The sequence below is a fragment of the Myotis yumanensis genome, unplaced genomic scaffold (genome assembly GCF_028538775.1).
Source record: "Myotis yumanensis isolate MYYU_CA2020_CCGP unplaced genomic scaffold, mMyoYum1.0.hap1 SCAF_3, whole genome shotgun sequence".
NCBI classification, from domain to species: Eukaryota; Metazoa; Chordata; class Mammalia; order Chiroptera; family Vespertilionidae; genus Myotis; species Myotis yumanensis.
In genome coordinates, this window is record NW_027223754.1 from 187,572,537 (window position 1) to 187,592,671 (window position 20,135).

The following is a 20,135-nucleotide window of genomic DNA, read 5'->3' on the forward strand; positions in this document are numbered from 1 at the left end:
TTCCCTCCCATGGTTTAAATATGGCCCCTGCAACGTCTTCCCATTTAAATCACTTCACAAACCATTTCCTCAAATATGGTACAAAGTCAATTTTAGTACTTGTGACATTCTCACAAATTCTGGGTTAGAGAAGTATGAATTAAAGACGTTTCACTTTACTTTGTCATCTGCATTCCTAGGTTTAATCAAAAGCGGTGCTTTAGCATTTTTTTATTTAAAGGGAAAATATAGTGAAAACGACAACAAATGACATTTGGTTGCCCTGTAATACAGAGCTACATCTTGAAACTATGTCCAACAAACCTCTAAAAATCTGTTTGAGGACACATTTTAAAATGTAGGGCCAAATATATGCAGTTAACGTTCATAACTTCCTAGCACCCTACATTCGCTGCCAGCAGACTCTCAACAAATCTGGCTGATATAAAGGAGCTGGCAGAGACCCCGCAGGAACAGACGTTAGTGATACAGAGTGAAGCCTGAGGGAATTATTGCTGCTGGTTTTAGACCAGGAGCCTCAGTAAGCGCCTGCACTGAAATGACTTGATTTGTAGCCACATCGCTCAATTATTCATAGCACTCCCGGCTGCAGCCTCCACACCCTTGCATGAACATTCATGCATATCCATGTTCACATGGGCGGTCATGCTCCCACATGTGCCATTAAGGGACAAGAATGCTGCTCAGAGTTCGCTGATCAAGAGATATGCCGTGCAGAACAGGATTTGAGACAGCCCAGAGTTTCCTCTTCTAGTAGCTTTAAAACCTTTTTTTTTTTTCTCAGTAACTTCCTTCCTGTTCTAACTGCCAGTGCTCAGAAGTCAGAGTTGAGAGACAGAGGCACCCCGGACAGAGACGTGAAGCATATTGAATGTAAGTTGAAATACTGGGGGGTTGGGGAAGGCTCCAGGTGGGCGCAGAGAACAGGCTACAGCCCTTTCCAGTGTATTCTCTTTTTAGAGGGGCAGTTCCTCTTTAAAACAAACTTTATGATAAGAATGTACTAAGGAGGCTGCTGGAACAGTTCTGCAGAGAAGGGGAAGTCAGAGCCAGGAATGGTAGCAATGACTCAGGAGGGACAGCGCGGTGAGGGAGGAGAGAGTGCGTGCAGCCCAGGAGACCAAATCCTGAATGTCCTGGACAAGGGCTGCATGTACAACCCCTGGGGAGTGTCCGGAGGGGTTTCCACTAGGTGGGAGCAGGCATCTGGCCAGGCTCAGAGGCAAAAAGACTATAGATCCAAGCTGAAACGGATGGTGCTGGAGGATGGCGGGGTGGTGCTGGGGTGGAGATGTGTGGTTTCCTGTTTTTAAGTAGACTTAAAGAGACTGGTTGAAAAGGGGGGAAAAAGTGGCTCAAAGCTGTCAAACATTAAACTGCCTTCCACTAAAGAATGTTCTGGGGATACAAGAGAAATGCAGAGTGAAAGCCTCCCTTAGGGTCTACAAGGGGATCTAACTATAAGGAGGAAGCACGGTGGATAGAATGCACTGTTATTTACTCGTCGGTCCTACAGGCATAGAATTTCTACCACGCACAAGCACCTCTTGTTAAATTCCTGTGGTGAGATGGGTAGAAAGGTAATTGCTGTTGTTGCCAAAAACAAAAAAAATAAAATCTTTACATCTGAGAGAAACATTGAACAGTAAGAGCTAGATTCTAGAAAAATCCAAGTGGACCCAGCTAGGACACCTGGTCCATGGGCTTTCAAAATGAACTGGTCTGAGCTTGGCCGCCATTAGAAGTGCTTGAGGCATGACCTGAAATACTTGCTTCCTTTTTCAAGGATGTCCCCATCGGCATGTTTTCTAAACAGAGCCTGTAATTAAACTCTAGCTGTAGGGTAACTTGTGGGATGATGGGAGGGATAAACCCTGAGCTGGTCTCCTGTTCATGGTGGGGGTAAGGCGGGCTGTTCTCACATGGAGTTCCTATAGTCACCCGTTCCCACAGAGCCCAAGAGCCCCTGAAATCAGGGCTAGCCTGTTGGGTTCTCACGGCAGGAATGACCACCCAAGGAGCATCGAGGGGTCAGTCACAGGCAGGTATCATTCTTGTTTGCCATTGCTTTGCTTTGTTCAGTTTACAAGAAAATATCCCTCCTGATCCAGATATGACACAAACACAGGAAGGAGATCATCTTCCTTTGGTGAGATGTGTGAAATTCTCAGAGGACGGTTCAGTCTCCATCCGTGCTACACAGGCCAATGTATGGGAAATGACCGTGTCAGAGCCAAGCCAAACCTGGCTGGCATCTTCCTGGCACTGAAATTGGTCTCTTCCTTGTTTGGGGGAGCATGCGTTTGCTCTTAGGGAAGCATGCTCCGAGCAACATCAAGGTTCTGCTCTCAGTGGAAGCTCGGACGGGCAAAGTCAATGTGGCAGAAAAATTTGGGCCAGTTTGTGGGAGCACAGTAAGTGCCCAACTTCAGCTCACAGGACGAGAGCGGCCCTGGGGAGGAACAGATAGGCCCACTGAGAAACAGAGCCAACCTGTGTGGAGTGCCTTCCATGAGTTGGGCCTGGTGTTAGAAATTTTACGTTTGAATCCTGGACACAGGGAGGACAGCAAGCCTCGGAAGTGTTTCGTGATTCGACTAAAGTCACATACTGGTATGTGTAGGGGTTGGGGGTGGCGACACAGCTACAGTGCCTCCGAAGAACATTTTAGGAAATGTCCCATGGGAGCAATTTCCTTTAACCCCACATTCTGAGCATCCTGTTCCTGGGTCAGTGGTATCACCTCCCAGGATTCTAGATTGGAGTCCACACTGGCAAACCCAGAGATGGGTCTCCTGCTGCTACTGAAACTTCGACATTGATTCATTCAATAAGCACTCGATGGCTCTGTGCTGTGTTCCACTCTCTGGTTTCCACAACCAGAGCTGGTAAAAATTCACGTGGGTTTTCTTAAAAGGACATATTCTAAGCACAAGTGGTCATTTAAAAAAAAAAAAAAAGGCTTTACTTCTGTCTACTTTTTCATGCTTCATTTAAACCGGTAAATGTGTTGAGATACTACAGTATAGTCTTTTGCCTAATAGTGGCTTCCTTAATGCAGTTTTCTTTAAAGATTACTTAAAATAAATATTTATGAAAATGCCTAGCACAGTGACTTCACATGGTAGACACAGAGAAAAGTTTAAGGAGGATTCAGTTCTCCCTCCTTTTGCATATGAGTCTGGGTCAGAAGAGTATATATTGCTATGAACGCATGGACAAGAAATAATGTACTGTTTCTCCCGCCAAAGGAAATGTTAAAGAATTCTGCTTCCAGTAATTTGGACCCTCTCGGGATTGGTTGTAGTGTTCGTTGTCTCTAACCAGGCCTTGTCCTCTCAGGCGCTGGATTGGTTCTTTTCACACAGCTTTGCAGTTTCAGATGTTCTTCCTGGAGCTGAGGTGGTAGAGAGCAGCCCTGAGGACCCCAGAAAGCAGCGATTCCTCCTTGTCACTAGGGAATACGGAGACTCCAGGGAGGACTCCAAAGCGCAGAAACTCTGAGGTCCCAAGGGTAGACTTGGATGCCCTGAATAAGCCCAATCACCAAGCAGGCAGCAAAGCAGGCCAAATCCCTGACTGGCTCTGAAATGTTGGCAGTGCTTCAGAGGTGGCCTGACCCTCCACGCCCTGCTCCAGAGCTGCAGCCCCAGATATGGGGAAAGTAGGGCTGAATCAGTCATCCAGTCATCGGGGAGTGGAGATGATGGGGGTGGGAGGTGGGGAGGGGGATTGGAGAATGCTGATGCTTACTTCCACAGGTACTTCTCCGATGGAAATCCCCTTGTCTGCTACTTCCACATTTCTCCCCCACCTCCTTGTCTCTACCTCCTTTATCTAATATCTGTGGTCTGCGCTTCTAGATGCATGATCTGGCAACTTTGGGACACGAGTCAAGTCCCCACAGTGTTTTGCTCCAGAGTCAGAGGGAATTCTCTCCATTAGCTGTGCCTTCCTCATCCTTGCAGGGTGACCTCTGGCTTCAATTATGATAGGGAGCAAAAAAAAAAAAAAAAAAATAGAATCTAAAATTAAATTCTTCATGTGGAAGCTTTTTTAAAGAAATAAAATAGTGACAGTCCCATGTTAAGGTTGATTCCGTTAATAAACAATCTTTGTAATTCCCAGGACTTCATGTCTCTTCTGTACTCCTCAAAGAAACAACATCTATTTTTAAGGAGGAAGGAGTGGACAGGGTCAACACTGCAGATGGAAGGGAAAGCGTTTGGTGCCTGGGCAGTCAGTTACCTCTTCATCGGAGCTGAGCAACAAAATAGACAGCACTGCAGGGAAGGGAGGAGAGGAAGGGAATGGATAGTTATTGGGCATCTACTATTGGTCAGTATTGTCCTAGAACTTTTCATGTATTTTCTCCTACTCTTCAACCCCATAAAGAAAGATGAGTACTCCCATTTACTGATGCTAAAACGTGGGCTCAGTGAGGTTAATAACTTGCTTAAATTCTATACTAATTCAAGAGCAAACCACAGTTTGAATCTCTGACCCATCAGACTCAAAGTCCATGCTCCGGGAGACGTGAAACTTACCTTTCCCTGAATTTACCAGGTGATTTGTTTCCTCTAAACTCAGAGAGTTTCACCTTTCCTTGCCCTCGTATTATTTGGAACTGCATTAATGAACCAGACAGTGTGCTCTATCCTGAGATTGTTGCCAGTTCGTAAGTGTATTTCACTTTCAATACCTTGGAAATTCCACTGAATCTGCAAGTGAAAACATCGATTTGTGCTATGTCATACTCATGCCATGAGTAACCATCTTAATTTAATTAGGTGTTTTAATTGAGGAGGAAATGATTAAGCCTCCACCTCACCACATCTAATCCTTGTCATTGTTTCACTGAATAGCAGGCCTGGAGGTGTGAAGTTTCCACTGTGAAAACTCATCAGTGTATAGGATTAATTATACCAAATGTAGAAAATAGAGATAACTCAAACAGTAAGCACATTTAAAAAGCCATCATGTGACACAGTCCACCTTAACCTCGTTAAATATATATAATTGTTAATTCTCCATTTCACTTTTCTGTGTAAAGAACCAAAGTCAAAGACAACATCAATGAAAGAAGCAAGCAAAACCCTGTTCTTTGTGAAACAGTGGGCAAGCTGGAAGGTGTGAAAAGCCCGGCCAGATGTTCTGCTGATGGGCTGGGTGCTCCCCCACCCCACCTCCACTTCCTCTTTTTCTTTCTCATTTCATAGACTTCTTTACATTAGGGAGCATTCGAATCATTGGACTAAGAAGGGGCCTCCGAGACCTTCTAGTGCAAAGATTTCATTTTGCAGAGGATGAACCTGGAGCTCAGAGGGGTTCAGAGGCTTGCCCAAGGGGACACGGGGCAGAGCTGCACTGAAACCTTCCGTAAGTGCCACTTCCTTGCTTTGTTAAAGCCATCCCTACAGAGTGGGGCAAAGAAGCATTTACCTCTGCCTGTGCACCCTGGATGGATTCCTAAAATGACTGACGTGCTTTATAATTTTATTGTTACTCCTTAATAAAGATAATGGAAGCAACAGAGCGAAGTAGCTGAAGGTCAGACAACCCACACTCTGCCCCTTACACAATATGTCTTCTTAGGCAGGTTATGTACCTGAATCCGTAGAAGAGTTTCCTGATCTGTAGTGAGCACTACATGAGGTGAGGTAAACCTCATGAAAGCATTTAGCACTGTAAGATAGTTATTATAATGATCATCACCAATAAATTCAATTATTCTTTAGATGATGAGATTAGAAAACGGTCTATAGAATTTCCATCAAATTTTGATTTAACTTTAATAAGCACCTGAAAGAAAACTGACACTTGTGGATAAATATACACAAATACATAGTTTGGGAAATGGTCAGCAAAGTATATAAACCAATATAGCTGGGGTTTGGGAGAATCCAAGGTTCCTCAGAGATAAACTGTGAAATTTAAAATGTAGCACCTTTGAGGAATTCACATAAATTTGAAATACAACATAGAAATGTAGTCTCTTAAATACTCAGTAACAGAAATAAGGTAACTGAATGCCAGCCTCACTGACTTCAAGTCAGTAGAAACATGTAGATAGAGGCCTTAGAAAAGGAAAGCACTGAGATATGGTCTGCTCTCACACGTCACCTCCGAAGACGAGGAAAGAGATCCATAGTGGTTGGAACATTTGCTGGGTGGGGTCACAGCTACTTAGCAGCAAAGCCAGAACAAAACCCATGCCTGATAAGGCTTAATTCAGTGAAGAGATCAGAATCCAAAATCAAGTAGATGGACCACAGGACTCTTCTCCTGAAGACCTGCTCCCTGGGCACCTTTGCTTTCAGTCCAGGCTTTGCAGTCATGTTCCCTCAGATGAAGAGGCTTCCTGATATCTCTTCCTGCTTCTATACACCCAGCGTTTTGTGTTCATGAACTTGATCCTTAGCTTGAGGCCAAGTTGTGTCTTTGATCTACCAGGTCTGAGAGAGAAGGAAACTTTCTTAACTCTTTGTTTCATATTTCCAAAAGTTATAGTTTCAAAGTTATGTTCCTAATCTTGGACTCGAGTGAAGTGTATGAAGTACCTCGGGGGTCCATGAACCCCTGGATTGCATGCACAATTTCATTGGTTTATTCCTTCCTTTTTTATGAGGACCATGACTTTTATTATATGTTTAAAAAGATCTGCAATCTCCAAAAATCAATCAAACCAGCTGGGCCTTTTTTAGTATGAGTAGATTGTTCATCCTCCAATCCCTTCTCCACTTTGTTTGTCTCTTTGTTTTAAATATGTTTTTATTGATTTCAGAGTAGAAGAGAGAGGGAGAGAAAGATAGAAACATTAATGATGAAAGACAATAATTGATTGGCTGCCTCCTGCATGCCCTCCACTGGGGATCAAGTGTGCCCTTGACCGGAATCGATGGGACCATTTAGTCCACAGGCCAATGCTCTAACCATTGAGCAAAACCGCCTAGGGCTCCTTCTTCACTTTGAAGAGTAACTTCAGCATTGGTATGTGCTAAAACAGTGTCTTGCAAACAGTAGGTGCTCACCAATTTTTTCTGACTTTAATTTTGCTTCAAAGGGGCTTTTCCTGAGAACTACTTCTCCAGTTTGTTATTTGCTATAGTAAGATATTTTCATCTTTTTCTAATCAACTTACCAGAGAGAGCTGGTTTTGGATTATCTCTTTTTCCTATGCTATATAATTAAACCAAATTATTTTTGTGTGGTCCTGAATGTTCTCCTTTTGACTACAATAAATTCATACAGTAACCCCACATTATCTTCTGCTCTTCTATGTCTTTAAATAAATTGGTGTCTCATTTTTATAGAATTGATATAAGTCTCATATTTACTAATGAGAAGATCAAGATCTAGATGACAGATAGATTGACTTGACAATGATCATCATACTGTTAGAGGTTAGCAGTTCCTGTCCCAGACCAGATTTTTCTCTGTCTCCATCTCTCTGCTCCTCTTAATCTCTCTCCTATTCTCATTTCAAAATTGAGATTCTAGGGTATAGAATTACAATTCCCTATAGGTTATTGAGATAGCCTTGAGCTAGTTAGAGGCCGGGTGGGAAGTCTAATAGTTAAGGCTTCAAGCAGGTGACTTGTTAGAAGCAAACAACATATTCCAGAAAGGCCCGTCCATGTGGGCTGAGATGCCCTCTTGTGCAAATAGCCTTCCTGATCCTTCATCCACAGGTTTGTTATGTGACCACCACCGTGGGGATCTGGCCAGGCTTCTGGGACAGAAGAAGAGAACATGTCTCATCTGATTGGTCTCTTCTGGGTTGCTCTTCATCTGCCCCTTAATGATTGTCCTCAAACTATCCACAACCTACAACCTCTATCCACTGCATCCTTCATTGTTTTTCCAACCAGTCCATTCATTTTCCCTAAGTGTTGTTCGGAACATGAGCTGAGTTGGTCACTGTGTTTATTGTGCTGTTCTCTAGAAGCTCAGCTTTGAGTGGTGCTGGCTCTTCAGCCGAGGCAAAAGTTGCCATAGGAACAGGCCTATGGGTTTCCTTCCTGTACAGGAAGTGGACCTGGGCATTGCGATACTGTTTGCAGAGTTGATCAAGCTCATCGTGTTTGGCTTGTTATTTTACTGGAAGAGAATCAGTGAGCCAAGAGATACCATTTTCTTTCTTTTTTTCTTTTAAAGTTACTTTTATGGGGGGCTTTATTTCCAAATTATTTTTCTTCCTGCTGCCAAGGATAGTGACCTTAAAACTAAAAACCACAACTGATTTTGGCCAGAGATAACTTTACTGTCAGGGCACCTTACAGGAGTTTGCAGAGTCACTCGGGGTGAGAGGTGACAGGTATTGTCTTACTTTGTGCCATTTTGGAGCAATGACACATTTACCCAGAGGCAGAGAAGGAGTTACCCTCAGGGTAGAACTGATAGAAATCAGAAAATGATCTGTTTGCCCAAACAGCTCCAGCCACTGGGCCCGTCATGGAGCCTGAAATTCTTCCAGCAGACTTTTTCCCTCTCTATGAGGACACTGCATCTCATCCACCCATGTGAACTTGGGCAATTCTCTTACCTTCTTGGATTCAACTTTCTCAATGATTAAATGAAGGGTTGGAATATGTCATCTCTAAAGTTCATTTCAGCTCTGAAAGCTCTGGCTATACCTGCCTTAAGAGGAATAAATTTTAAGCCTGTTATCCAGTCATTAACACTTAAGCATGAATACTTTTATTAGATCTGTCCTCCCTTTTTTTTTTAACACAAAATGAGTAAATGTAGATGATGATGGAAGAAGATAGACTCCAGGGTATGCTCAGGAGAGGTCTTGGAGCATAAGGTCACTGGAAATCTGGGGAGGGGTGGGAGGTACTAAAGGGGAAGTGGGTCCAGAAAAGGGAGATCAGTGGAGGGATACAAAAGTCATAGCTGCAGTTTTGTCTAGAAAAATTTAGAGTCCTTTGCTATATTGTGTCATTTCAGAAGAACAGAAGATCTTTAGATATAGAACCTAGTAAATCAACTGATGAATGTTTATAAAATACCTGAAGTAGTCAAGTGTTATTGAATATTCAAGAGAAACATAGAGCCTAATACCTGCTCGAGAAATTATTAGCTGTGTTGAGTGGAAACCACTCAGACACCTCAGGCAGGTATCATGGGGGGCCTACAATTTCTCATGAGTTACCTTTGAGGTATTGCAGGAGTTCGGGGAAGAGTCAGTTAATGGAAAGAAGCCAACTTCCTTTGGCAAGCTCTCCACCGGTCTCAGGAAACCATCATATGCAGGATTGTACATGCTGAGAGCTTCGACACTAGCAAGGCTGGCTGGATTTGGAGGACTGTGATAATTTCTATAACTATTCAAACAGATGCTATTGGCTCATTATTCAGACCTGCTTGTGCTATGTTGCTTCACTTGTAGCATATAATTCACAAACGAACTTTTCTTTTGTCTGTTTAATTCAGTGAATAGGGGGTACTCATTATAATACCAACAAATTCAGGCTTGGCAGGGAAAAGACTGGAATGCATTATATTCATAATTCATGAAATGTAATGAGGTGAAATTAGGGGAAAATCACAACTATGGAAGTCCATTAGGGCAAAGATAATGCTAACAACACCCTTACAAATGTTCAGATCCACTGACTTTGGCTAATGGACTATCATTCTCTCTCTCTCTCTGAAATAGATCAAAATGACTGAAAAGGCACCAGAACCACAACTGGAGGAGGAGGAGGATGACCTGGACGGGAAGCTCAATTATAAGCCTCCACCTCAGAAGTCCCTACAAGAGCTGCAGGAGATGGACAAAGATGACGAAAGTCTAACTAAGTACAAGAAAACGCTCCTTGGGGATGGCCCTGTGGTAGTAGGTGTGTGTATGGGGTTGGGGGCCAGGTGGAGGGTCCCAGAGAAGACATACATTTCAGCTACTCAGCAGCAGGGCCAAGGAAAGCGTACCAAGTGCCTCCAGGGTTAAATGAATGAATCACGATCTACATGTGAATAAAGTGGTGAACTGTATAATTAAGTCTTCTTTGGAGAAGAGTTGCAAGTTAGCATTGAAACAAGAAAAGATAACACATGGGGAGGATTTAGATACAGCCGTGGGCAAACTATGGCCTGCGGGCCGTATCCGGCCCATTTGAAATGAATAAAACTAAAAAAAAAAAAAAAAAAAGACCGTACCCTTTTATGTAATGATGTTTACTTTGAATTTATATTAGACCACACAAACACTCCATCCATGCTTTTGTTCTGGCCCTCCCGTCCAGTTTAAGAACCCACTGTGGCCCTCGAGTCAAAAAGTTTGCCCACCCCTGATTTAGAAAGAATTTCAGTTTACCGTTTAGAATTATATTCTCTCCATTCTCACATTTTTCTCTGTCTTCTCATTCTCATTCATACTCCTTACCTAACCATTCATCACTTCCACATACGCTGTAGCATACTAAGACGTGGCCCAAAGATATGGATGAACAGTGCCCAACTAGCAGAGTACCTCACCCACAATCACTCAGAAAATATTGGCTGTTTATAATTAGGACCTACAAGTGCCCAAAGCAGAGAATAACATCGCTGTAATTTATAAGGCCATTGTGATGAAGCATGGTAATCCTACCATATACACTTCTATTTCTACTTTAGATCAAGTTCTCACCTTTCTTTTTATATTCTTCCTCTCCTACTTGAAATGCATGCACACACACACACACACACACACACAACACAAACACATATGTGCACACACACATAGATACATGTCTCTTCCTTATGCTTACATTTCCTTTTGAATCCTGCAGACCCCAAAGCCCCCAATGTCATTGTCACCCGCCTTACCCTGGTTTGTGAGAGTGCTCCAGGACCAATCACCATGGACCTCACTGGTAAGTGGACACATCTGTACTGTTCAAAGGGAGCTAATGAAATCACTGGAAAAACTTGCTCTTTGTCCCCTCAGAAAAGGGAAACTTGTAAGGTGAACCCCTGAGATACATGTTCTGGGACCAGTTCACAAACCCTGCTCTTGGGGAACGCAGTATTGACCATGCTTCATGACAGCCAACCTCTGTCTCTAATTGAAGAGAGTGCAGGCATAGGAACTCAATATATTTACTTGGGTCAGATTTACTTCAGATTTTTATCTGCACATGATGGCAGAATTCCTATGGAAATTACTAAAAAGATGGAAACATTAAGAAGCTGTATGCTTCTGAAATTGTAATATTTACACAATCTAAAAGTCAGAGACAATATTGATCTTATAGCAGCAATTATAGCCTGAAAGCAAGAAGCAATCTAAGGCCTCCTGAATAATGCTAGGAATTCCACTGCCAAATATATATTATTTTAACTTAAAGCTCTGATTCTTTTAAATAAGCAACTCCCCAACCCTTCAAAAATATGTACAAATTAAGATGTTATTTTCTTTCACTTTACTGTAAACCAGGGTCAAGGCCTTTCCCGAGACTTAAGTCTTGAGCAGAGGAGAGGCTGGGAAGGCAGGTATTAGGTGGGGGGAGGGAGGGGCGGGAAGTGGGGATCTGAGACAAATAAGGAAAGGGCCACAGAGCTGGGAGGTTGGACGAGTAAAGGCAGGTCTTTAATAAAAAGAAAAAAAAGTATCACCAGATTTAAAAAGTGAACCCTTGAGACAGAGCAATGCATGGCTCTGGAACAGAGAGGCTTAGCAGCAAGTAGTTCCCCTCTCACAGAACATATCCACTCTTTGCCTTATATGGGCTTGTCAGAGAGAGGAAATCAGAGGCTGAGAAGATACTTCCTCTTCAACTGAAATCGTTAGAGCAGACACACAAATTCAACTACCCCCACGGTCTAGCATCTCTCCAGGAGAGACACTTGTGTTCTCTCTCTCTCTCTCTCTCTCTCTCTCTCTCTGGGACTTGGGCCTCTTCCTGTGTGCAATTGTGTAATGTGACCAGATACAACATTCATTTTGTAAGATAAGGCCTGAATGAGTGTGAAGGAAACTTGTTCTTTTTTTTAAAAGGTCTTGCTTGATGTTATTACAGGGAAGAGTTGGTCCCTGTCCCTGTTCCCAGCACCAGGAAACCCAAATGTGGTTTTCTGTAACCAAGAAGCTACTGAGGTGAATCGCAGATATATATAGGGTGCTGGTACCAGCCTGTGCATGAAGCATGTGCACAGAGCAGTGCAAAACACACACACGTTCACTCCTCAGTGTCCAAGGATACAAGTCCACATCGGGAGATGTACAGACAATGATTATCTTCTGACCAGGGTGCAGGGATTAAGGGCAGATCCCAGTTTTATGGAGCCCGAAGCTTTTATGACTTAAGTGATCTCCTTAGGAAAACTAACATGAAATTGCAAATGCAAAATTAAGTACAAAAGCAAACATGTATTTGGAATGATAGAAAGGAATCAAAATAAGTACACTTTTAAAAGCTAGAAAATGACCACAAACATGACCAAATCTTAAAAAACGTAAGTAGCTGGTATTCTTATACAATGCTTTTCCTATATTTTTTTATTTGAAGTGTAGGGGTATATTCTTCAATTCTTTCATCATTTTTTTTGTTTGGTCACGTGTATGCAATGTCATGTTCAATAGAGAGACTAGAGAGATAGTCCAGTCTGTCCTCTAGGGTGGTTGATTAAAACTTGTTTTCTATTATTGAACAATTAGAAAAGACATTTTTGTACATAACTCATTACTGGTAATGCTTGGTATCTTCTCAGGGTTGTTGTCAAACTAAAACACATTTCTTTCATATCTGCCTGTAAGATTTCAGGCATTTCAAGTGTGCGTTTGCACAGCCACTAATCTCAAATATCCTTAGAGTTGAGGGCCAAGTAAGCCATGATGGACCCAGCAGATAGCTCTGGAGCTTGAACTTCATCTACTTTTGTACCTCCTTCTGAGGAGAATAAACTCTTTCTAAATTTACTTCTACAGGGGACCTCCAAGCCCTCAAAAAAGAAACTTTTGTGCTAAAGGAAGGTGTTGAATACAGAGTGAAAATTTGCTTCAAAGTAAGTATCTTGCTCTACATCTTTGACAAAGTTTAAATGCTTCCTAAAATCAAAGAAAGGAAAAATCAAATTTCTTGCATTATCATGTTGGCAAACTTTGTCTTTTCTTTTTTTCCCCTGGAGATAGATTTTCTTCTCCCCATCTCTGGGCTCCCCCCATTGAGACCCACCCTTTCCTCCTGCCTTTTCCCAAGCAGAATCTCCGTCATTGATTACTAAGCCTCTCTCTGTGAACTCCTAATACTCCCATCCATAAAGCACACACCGCTTTGTATTGTACCATGTATGTCATTTCTCCCCTATACTGCCTAAGCACCTTGAGATAGGGAGGGATTTTATATCCCTCCTTTCCAACCATTCACACAAAACTTTGTAAATGGTAGATATTTAGTGAATATTTATTGAGAGATAGGTGAATTAATTAATAGGAAAAGAAAATAGAACAGCTCTAATTGCTCAATAATTATATAAAGCCAAGGGCCCTGATAAGTAACTGGAAATTACAATTTAGTTATGGAGCAGATAAGCACAAAACTAAATAGGAGATAAACTGACATATAATGAATAGGTGCATGTCCCAGTGAGCAGCCAAATCAAGGAGAAAAATAACCTTGACTTTGAAAACAAATAGGTCAGAAATTCATTGTTTACTCTCAATTGCTTATATTTCCCTTGGTTGCCCTCATTCTCACCCAGTCATACTCTCCAGGGCCTGGGCTCCACCAAGGAAAGCCCCACCTCCTTCTTTATTTGCACACCAGACCCTTCTTCCTCTTGGGTGCAGGGTGACTTGGGGCCCATGAACAATCACTCTCCACCACATACAAATATGCCTCAAAATAGTTTCATTCTGAAAATATTTGTTAATACTTACTCTATAATAGGCACTGAGCTATGGTTCACTCCCTGGTTTCCTGCAGTACTATTTATTACTAATGCACCTGAGAATTTGGTAAGGCATTGTGTCTCAATGTGCCTAAAATAGGTTACACAGTAGCCCAATTTTTTAAAAAATATGTATATTTTTTTAAAATTGATTTCAGAGAGGACAGGAGAGAGAGAGGGAGAAGGAGATAGAAATATCAATGATGAGAGAACCATTGATCGGCTGCCTCCTGCACGCCCCACACTGGGGATCAAGCCCGCAACCCCGGCATGTACCCTGACTTGGAATTGAACTGTGATCTCCTGGTTCATAGGTCGATGCTCAACCACTGAGCAACAATGACTGGCCAATCCAATTTTTAATCATTACCACTACTGCCTTAATCTGTCAATTTAGTAAGCCAGTTTTTATCACATGAAATGAATCATGACAGGTAAATGGTGATGTGAATGAGATGAGAAAGAAAGGTGTGGAACATGTGCTTCTGGTCTGTGGGGAGACCAAGGGGGAAACCGGTGGTGGGGGCCTCAGTAGTCAGGGCTACACATTAAGGTGATGGAGGAGGAGGACACAAAAGTTGAGTCTCAACTCCCATCTGCCTCAGGGGTGTGGCCTTGTCTCTAGAGGCAACCCCCATGAAGTTGAACTACCCTGTGGCCATTCCAGCATGGAGCTCCAGTTATAAGGAACACCAGTTCAAAATGAAAAATAATTGAAAAACAATTTAAGCCCTAGCTGGTTTGGCTCAGTGAATAGAGTGTTGGCCTGTGGACCAAAGGGTCCTGGGTTCAATTCTGCTAAAGGGCAGGTACCTTGGTTGCAGGCTCCTCCCCTGCCCTGGCCCTGGTTGGGGCTCATGCAGGAGTCAACCAATCCATGTGTTTCTCTCACATTGATGTTTCTCTCTGTCTGTCCCTCTCCCTTCCATTCTCCCTAAAAATCAATGGAAAAAAATTATCCTCAGGTGAGGATTAACAAAAAAATAAAAAATAAATAAAATAAAAATAAAAAGCAATTTAATTCTATGCTGATGTCTCTTGAAGACTGTCCAACAAAGTTTGCATGTATAACACCAGCAACATATCCTAAAACCCTCTTTTTTTATGTCTCTTAGTTGCTCTCGGTGTTCTCTTTCTCCCCCCAAATTTTACAACACTCTTCCAAAATTTGGCCTGTGATGGTTCTTTTAGTTTCTGCTTTTCTTTCTTTTGTCTCTTAAGGAAATGGTAGTGTGTCTGACTTCCACAGTTCTCACTTCCATTCCCATCCCGAAGGCTTCTTTGTCCTGGTGTGGAGAGATATAGGGAAGGGCGTCCAGGCAGAAGAAGAGAATACCAGGAATATTCATATTTTTTATCCACATCAAACATTAAAATGGACATTTTATGAAGCAGTAGAAAAATATGAAACTCTTTGTTTTGAAGTCCTTATTCCTATGCCACCATCATTCCTGATTTTAGGTCTTATTTCCACCAGACCAATTTCCCATGAGGCCTAAGGGACCAGCTTAGAGGCTTCTAGAAAGATCCATTCATTTTCCCTATTCCTATGAGCCACATGGGGGAGTCAGAGTCAGTAGAAAGGTTGGGTTTTGTTATATCACAATTTCTTCAGCATGTTTTCATTTTATCTGCTTTTGATAGATTTATAGGACAGATTTTACTGAGTGACAGTCTAGAACCTAAGCTGGCAGTGTTCACTGCAATGCTACCTCATTACAAACAATGAAGCACTGAGAGATTGATTTCATTATTCTGTCCAAAACAAAAAGGGAGCCATACTTATTGTTGGGGAGAAATTATTAAAAGATGCTTACATTCTTCATATCAATGGACAATTAACCAAGCCTTCCAGCCAATGACTCAATGACCAATTTAATTTGTTTGTATAAACATGATCACCATATAAAATTAAGAGACAACCCAGTTCAGTCCGAGGTAAAATGACTAATGGAAAAACAAAGTACTTGGACTATTTATATTTTCATTCTGCCTTAGTGAATTTTCTTTGAAAGGCTTGGGAAAGTATCACCACCTCAGACGTCTGAAAATGACAGACATCCAAAGTACTTGCCAGACACCAGTGGCTTTTACCCATTATTTATCTATAGGGAGGATGCTTTCCTGTGGCCCATCTTTTCAGCTCAAGACCTCGAGTTATACCTACATTACAGGAACAACCACCCCCTAGACTTGATTTTCCATTACAGCTTTTCTCCTTGTTGTTTGGTTTTCATGGGCTAGGTGGATCATTTCTCAGGTTGGGATTTTCAGATATTTACACAATATTTTCCATTGGTAGCATTGTAACCTTTCCTAAGACAAGGACGTTCTTCTGGCTAGTAGAATCAGGGAGAGGGAGCTCAAGACCATTCTTCGGACCATTGAGGAAGGAGAAGTGTAATGAAGAATATTGAGACGGTGTTTTAATTAACCACTCCCCTTCACAAACCCCAAAATCACAGACTTCAATGATTAAAACCAAATTGGCAACATTGAGTCTTGTGAACGCCTCTCTTCAACTCTGCCACACCATCACACTAAATCAGTGATGGCGAACCTTTTGAGCTCGGCGTGTCAGCATTTTGAAAAACCCTAACTTAATTCTGGTGCCGTGTCACATATAGAAATTTTTTGATATTTGCAACCATAGTAAAACAAAGACTTATATTTTTATATTTATTTTATATATTTAAATGCCATTTAACAAAGAAAAATCAACCAAAAAAATGAGTTCGCGTGTCAGAGGTGTCATAGGTTCGCCATCACTGCACTAAATGATAATAATAACCCTTACTCTAAACTCTATCTTCAGTCTTCTTATGCTCAGAGAAGACAGCTAGGTAGGATCAGGCTAGATAATGAGGAAAAATGAAAGAACCCCTTTAATCTGAATTGCTTGGGTCCTTCCCACCTACAGGTGAACAGAGATATTGTGTCAGGCCTGAAATATGTTCAGCACACCTACCGGACTGGGGTGAAAGGTAAGTGACCTATACTTTACACTGTCCCCAAATCTGCTTCTCACTGATACTTAAAGTTCTGGTTATTAGCAAGTTTTAGGCATGGACTCATTTCAGAATCTGATAAAAAGCTGTGGACTCTCACCCTAGGCAAAGGCACACATATACCTTTGACCTAGATGTTAATGGCAAGACCTACCTTCAGGAGACATAGTTTAGATGAGTCAGCCACTCACCTTCGGCGTTCAGCTTCTGGAATTCAACTTTATTGCTCATAAATGGAAAGAGTAACCAAGATAAGATTGAATAAAATAAAGTACATAAAAGTACTCTCAAAAGTAAATAAACAAATAAATAAATAAAGCAGTTCACAGGTATAAAACCTGAGTGTCAGAGAAATCCAAAACAGGAAAGACCTATCCACTGGCATTTTGTGTTTAATGGGAATGAGAGTTGGTGGAGTGGTGGAGGAGTGAGGTAGCGGGTGTGGGGAGGGCAGTGCTTAATTTCCTAAACAAAGAAAGAAAAAAATTCTTTCTGGGATTGAGAAAAGCTGTCTAATCGAAACAACTAATATAGCATTGCTTAATCGGCAGCCATTCTTGACAAGTTGTACCTAAACTGTACATGCCTTGGGAACCTGGCCTCAGGTCTCTGCCATGAGTATGGGCAGAGGGAAATGAAGAGTGAAAACCTGATGGGAGCACTGACAGTCCTTTTCTACTTTAGGGGCTCTCTTCCCACAGAGGTGTGATACAGTAATGCATCCATTCCACCAAGTCCATAAATAAGAGAGAGGGAGGAATTGTCTGATAAATTTGCATAGAGAAACACTCCGTTACTCAGATCCCACAGAAGATTGTTGACCTGAAAGATTTTAATTGGTCTTGCCAATACCTAGTCTCATGAAAAATAGAGTTCAGTTTCTCATTTTCTTTTGGGCATGGAGACTATGTTGCCTCACTGAGGGGAGAGGGCTAGGATGTGTCTGTAGCTGTTCCTTCAGACTTATTCACAACACTTAAAAGCTAATTAAATGTTGCCTGCTTACCTACCTACCTACCTACCTACCTGTATTTACACTTTCTAATTCCCTACTGATTCTTAATATACATTCCAGTTATTCACCTACTAATAATGTTGGTTAGCTATTTGCACCATTTGTCCCAATTCTTACTTTTTAAAAAATGTATCTTTATTGTTGAAAGCATTACAGATGTCCCCTTTTTTCCCTCCATTGACCCCCCTCTATTTGCTCCCATCCAAGAAATGTTAAATGGACTGCTGTAATAAGCATAAAGAATAAAAATGGCAATAAATAAATACCTATCAATAATAACCTTAAATGTAAATGGATTAAATGCTCCAATCAAAAGACATAGGGTACCTAAATGGATAAGAAAACCAGTTCTTACTTTTTTAAATCAAATTATTGATTTTCCCCTTGCATTCAAATTATTCTATCCATGATTTCTGTTCATTCTGGTCACCAGCTGTTACTTTATCTGTCCCAATTGATGTGTTTATTAAATGATCGTCTGTAGATAAAAGATCCTTGAAGTTAATTATATAAAAAAAATGGAGGCCCAAAATATTATGACTTAGAAAAGAACTCAGATCTCAACTAGTTTGAATTTTTTTGGTTGAGATATAATTGACATATAACATTGTATTAGTTTTAGTTGTGCAACATAATGACTTGATATATGTATATATTATAAAATGATTACCATAATAAGTTTAGTTAACATCCATCAACACACAAAGTAACGATTTTTTTCTTGTGATGAGATCTTCTTAAGATCTACTCTCTTAGCAACTTTCAGAGTCCAGAGTGCTAACCATTACACAATGGGGCCTCTTAGCAACTTTCAAACATACAGTATGGTATTATTAACTATAGTCACCAGGCTGTACATTACATTCCCAGGACTTACTTACCTCATAAGTGGAATTTTATGCCTTTTGACTACCTGGGACTTTTTTTAAAAAATATATTTTATTGATTTTTTACAGAGAGGAAGGGAGAGGAATAGAGAGTTAGAAACATCAATGAGAGAGAAACATCGATCAGCTGCTCCTGCACACCCCCTGCTGGTGATATGCCCTCAACCAAGGTACATGCCCTTGACTGGAATCAAACCTGGGACCCTTCAGTCCGCAGGCCGACGCTCTATTCACTGAGCCAAACCGGTTAGGGCGTACCTGGGACCTTTTTATGGTATAATCTGCTACATCTCCATAAAAACATTCTTCATCTCCATTGATTTAGGGCACTGATCCCGCAATTTTTCTGATACTCGGAATCAGCTATTTTTTAAAAACACTGATTCTAGGGACCCACAGCAGGTTACTGAACCATAGTCTTTGGGTCAAAGGAAACTGTAGTATTAAAAGGCACTCAAATAAAAAATATTTTTTTAAGAAAAAAACAAAACAAAAAAAAAGGTGCCCAGGTAAACCTGATGTGTAGCCAGGCTTGGACACCATTGCTCTTGGCTTTGATCCCTGTAAGCAGTGCTCCAAGTTCTCCAGTCCGCAGTGTTTGTTTTTCTCTCTCAGACTCTTGCCCTAACGAACTTCCCTTTCTTCCCAGTGGATAAAGCCACGTTTATGGTTGGCAGCTACGGGCCTCGGCCGGAGGAGTATGAGTTCCTGACTCCGATTGAGGAGGCTCCCAAAGGCATGCTGGCCCGAGGCACCTACCACAACAAGTCCTTCTTCACCGATGACGACAAGCACGACCACCTCACCTGGGAGTGGAACCTGTCCATTAAGAAGGAGTGGACAGAATGAGCACATCTGTTCATCCCTGTCCCTGCCCTGCCACCTGGAAGAACCCTCTACACCGTGTTCACCGCCCTGTCCTCCCCCCTCCTCACAGCTGGGCCCCTTCCCCAACACCCCTCACATCCTCTTGTTGACGCATCTTCTCCCGCTCTCCCTCTTAGAGTGATCCCTAACACTGGACGCTTAAAACCCAGGCTTCAGTCCTGCCCACTCTGATCCCCCATCATGGCCAGATCGTCAAAGTTCTGTTCCTCAATGCACAGTCACGAAATATTTCTTCTCTTATTCCCATTTGAGGAGTGAGAGGCCAGGAATCACTAACAACCCTTCTGCCTTGGGTTCCAGTGCTCATTCCCACCCCTGGATTGTTCTGTGGTTGCTGCTGGCTCAGTGAACGTCCCTAGCCACATTCCCTGCCTCGTGGGTTCATCTTTCCTGGGAGACACTTAACCAGCACAAGAGAGTGAGAATAAAGCAATTGTATGACCTGACTGAGGCTCTCAT

General features: G+C 41.9%; 1 protein-coding gene across 1 annotated transcript; it reads left to right on the plus strand.

Moving 5' to 3' along the window:
• Positions 1-719: 719 nt before the first annotated feature.
• Positions 720-20,122, plus strand: ARHGDIB (Rho GDP dissociation inhibitor beta). The gene is made up of 6 exons (XM_070410645.1): positions 720-873; positions 9,665-9,848; positions 10,779-10,862; positions 12,917-12,993; positions 16,799-16,862; positions 19,438-20,122. The coding sequence occupies exons 2-6, from the start codon at positions 9,671-9,673 to the stop codon at positions 19,635-19,637; spliced, it is 603 nt and encodes a 200-aa protein (XP_070266746.1). The 5' UTR covers positions 720-873; positions 9,665-9,670; the 3' UTR covers positions 19,638-20,122.
• The last annotated feature ends 13 nt before the right edge of the window (positions 20,123-20,135 follow it).